General features: G+C 60.5%; 1 protein-coding gene across 1 annotated transcript; it reads left to right on the top strand.

The window, feature by feature from the left end:
* Positions 1–3: 3 nt before the first annotated feature.
* On the top strand, positions 4–1,423 carry LOC102484218 (jerky protein homolog; the record flags this gene model as incomplete). Its single annotated transcript, XM_014590866.1, is given in 3 exon segments — positions 4–25; positions 28–1,257; positions 1,260–1,423. Coding segments are annotated over 3 exon segments (1,416 nt in total), but the record flags the coding sequence as incomplete, so codon positions are not given.
* Positions 1,424–2,867: the final 1,444 nt, after the last annotated feature.

The raw sequence follows: 2,867 nt of genomic DNA, 5'->3' as shown, positions 1-2,867 counted from the left end.
CTATATGAGTGGTTTCTAGTGAAGCGTGGCAGGGTGTGCCTGTGTCAGGCCCCATGCTCATTGAGAAGGCCAAGGACTTCCATGAGCAGATGCGGCTGACCGAGCCCTGCGTGTTCTCCGGAGGCTGGCTGTGGTGCTTCAAGGCCAGGCATGGCATTAAAAAACTGGACGTGACCAGTGATAGGCAGGGGGCCAACCACCAGGCGGCCAAGCAGTTCTGTGGGTTTTTCAGGAGCTTAGCAGCGGAGCAAGGGCTGTCCCCTGAACAGGTTTACAATGCAGATGAGACTGGCCTTTTCTGGCGGTGCTTGCCAAACCCCAGCGCGGAGGGTGGGGCTGGGTTGGGCAGCCTCAAGCCCAGCAGAGACCGGCTGACCATCCTGATGTGTGCCAACGCCATGGGCTCCCACAGGCTCAAGCCCCTGGCCATGAGGAAGTGCGGTGGCCCCAGGGCAGTCAGAAGCATCCAGCCCCTGCCCTCAACCTACCAGCCCCAGGGCAGTGCCTGGGTGGACAAGGAGACTTATGCGGACTGGTTCCACCAGGTCTTTGTGCCTTCGGTGAGGGAGCACTTCAGAGTCATTGGCTTGCCCGAGGACAGCAAGGCCATCGTCCTGCTAGGTGGCCCTCAGGCCCACCCGCGAGAGGCAGAGCAGGTTTCCGACAACATCTTCACCATCTTTCTGCCAGCCAGTGTCACCTCACTAATCCAGCCCATGGAGCAGGGCATCCGGAAGGACTTCATGAGGAACCTTGCCAATGCTCCCGCCACCCCACGGGGTGTCCACACCCAGCCTAGCGTGAACGACGCCATACTCAGCGTGGCCTGTGCCTGGAACTCTGTGCCCAGCCAAGTGTTCCAACAGGCCTGGAGGAAGCTATGGCCCGCTGTCCCCTTCGCTGAGGGCTCTTCGGAGGAGGAGGAGGCGTTGGCAGCAGAACACCTCCACACTAAGCCTCACAACAAGGCTTTTGCCCATATCCTTGAGCTGGTGAAGGAGGGTGCCCCCTGTCCAGGCAGCAGGCTTCACAGCAGTGAGGCCAGAGAGTGGGGTGCAGTGGGAAGGGGGCTGGAGGAGGAGCATCCCCCAGCAGCTGTGTCGTTGCCCAAGGCTGACTGGAGCACACACAAGGCAAAGAAAGCTGGCCAGGCCGGCGGAAGTGGAGAAGACCCCGGGCAGGGCGACGAGGCGACCTGGGAGCAGGCGGCCGCAGCCTTTGACACTGTTCTCTGTTTTGCTGCGCGGCAGCCCTGCTTCACCGTGCAGTGCACTCGCCATTCCGGAGGCAGCGGCAGGCAAGGCGGTGGTGTGTGGCACTGAGGGCTGTGGTCAAAATCGAAGGCCTCCAGGAGGCCCCTGGCGCCCACGCGGCCTCTGTCCGCTCTCCTGTGCCCTGCTCGTCCACAGCAGATGGTAACTGACAGCGCGCCCGTGAGCTTTTGGTCTCGGTCACTCAGATCAGGCATCCCCTTGTTCTGGTTGGTCAAGGTTTTACCTGATCACTGTGATGTCATTCGAATGTGAGGAAGTGTTCTCGAAGAGTCCATCCTAACTGCAAACGCTCCAGAATGCACCTACCAAGCACTGGGCCAGGCCTGCTGGTAGCTGGTTGAGCCTTGCTGTATCAGGATGGAGATCCCTGCCTGCTCCTGAGGGAATGCCGCTCTGCAGTGGGTGGCTGCAGAGGACTCCGAGGCTGCAGGACAGGCTGCTGTGTTGTCCAAGTCCCCTCGCCTGCCCCTCGCAAGCCCGAGTGAGCATGGTGTCTGAGGCAGGCTATGGACTGGGCCTTACTCATGGCTTAGGTGGTTCAGGCCTCATGCCATCCCTGCCTGCTCATTGGTCATGACCCTGGAATGTTCTTCCATTTCCAGGAGTCCCCTGACGGGGGCTGGCCCGGAGTTGTTGAGTTACCTTGGTGGGGCTTCCTGTTGAGGAAGCAGGCAGCCTGGCCAAGCCCTGTGCATCAGCCGTCAGAGGGCACAGTGCCCCCTGCTTGCTGGTGTCAGCATCTTGGCTCAGCCCAACCTACCATGCTCGTAGGACCGCCCACTGACTGGGCTCTGGAAATGAGCGCCGGGCTAGCACCGGTTGCTGAGAGGCTGCAGGTCCAGGGTCCATGAGCCGTCACCTCAGCCGCCTGCACAGTGCGAGTGCTTCAGGGAAGCCTGTGCTGGTCGGTCTCATGGAGGACACCACAATGTCACCATGTTATCCCTGGCTATGGCGTCTTTATGTCAGCATGCCGTGCTCGTCACCATGTTATCCCTGGCTATGGCATCTTTATGTCAGCATGCCGTGCTGCCTTAGACCACTGGGACGCCCCCTCAGTGCATGTATGTGAAATGGTGTTTCTCCAGGTTCTTACTGCTGTGCCCTCAGATCCATTCCTTCTGAGCCCTTGGGCAGCTGAACTGGCTCACGTTTCATCCCTGTGTTGTGAAGGGGTCCTTGGGGAGACCCGTGAGAGCCAGAACGGTGGGCTTGCAGGTTTGTCATTTGCACCTGCCTTGCTGACTGGGGCAGGCCTGGAGCTGCCACTTGCCCTGGGAGCTTGTGTGACAATGCTGAGGACTGGTAGTCTGGAGGGATTCCTGGGGTCTGTCACCCTGAGCTGTGTGGCCTTCCCACCATTTCCCTGTGCGTCTTGGGTACCACCTGCACATCTGTGTGCATCATGCCATCTCTTGGCTCCTGTGTCTCCCCCGGCTGCGTTACGGCTGCTCATGGGGTCCCAAGAAAAGAGGTGTTGGGGCCCCTCAGCCCAGGCCATCTCCTGAGGCTTCACTGGTGGGCAGCATTCTCCCGGGTCCCTGTGAGTGGTTGCAGGGCCCCTATCCCCGCTCCTGCCCCGCCCTTTTGTTG

Source organism: Tupaia chinensis, unplaced genomic scaffold (genome assembly GCF_000334495.1).
Source record: "Tupaia chinensis unplaced genomic scaffold, TupChi_1.0 Scaffold000493_1, whole genome shotgun sequence".
NCBI classification, from domain to species: domain Eukaryota; kingdom Metazoa; phylum Chordata; class Mammalia; order Scandentia; family Tupaiidae; genus Tupaia; species Tupaia belangeri.
This window is presented reverse-complemented; position numbering and strand designations above follow the sequence as displayed.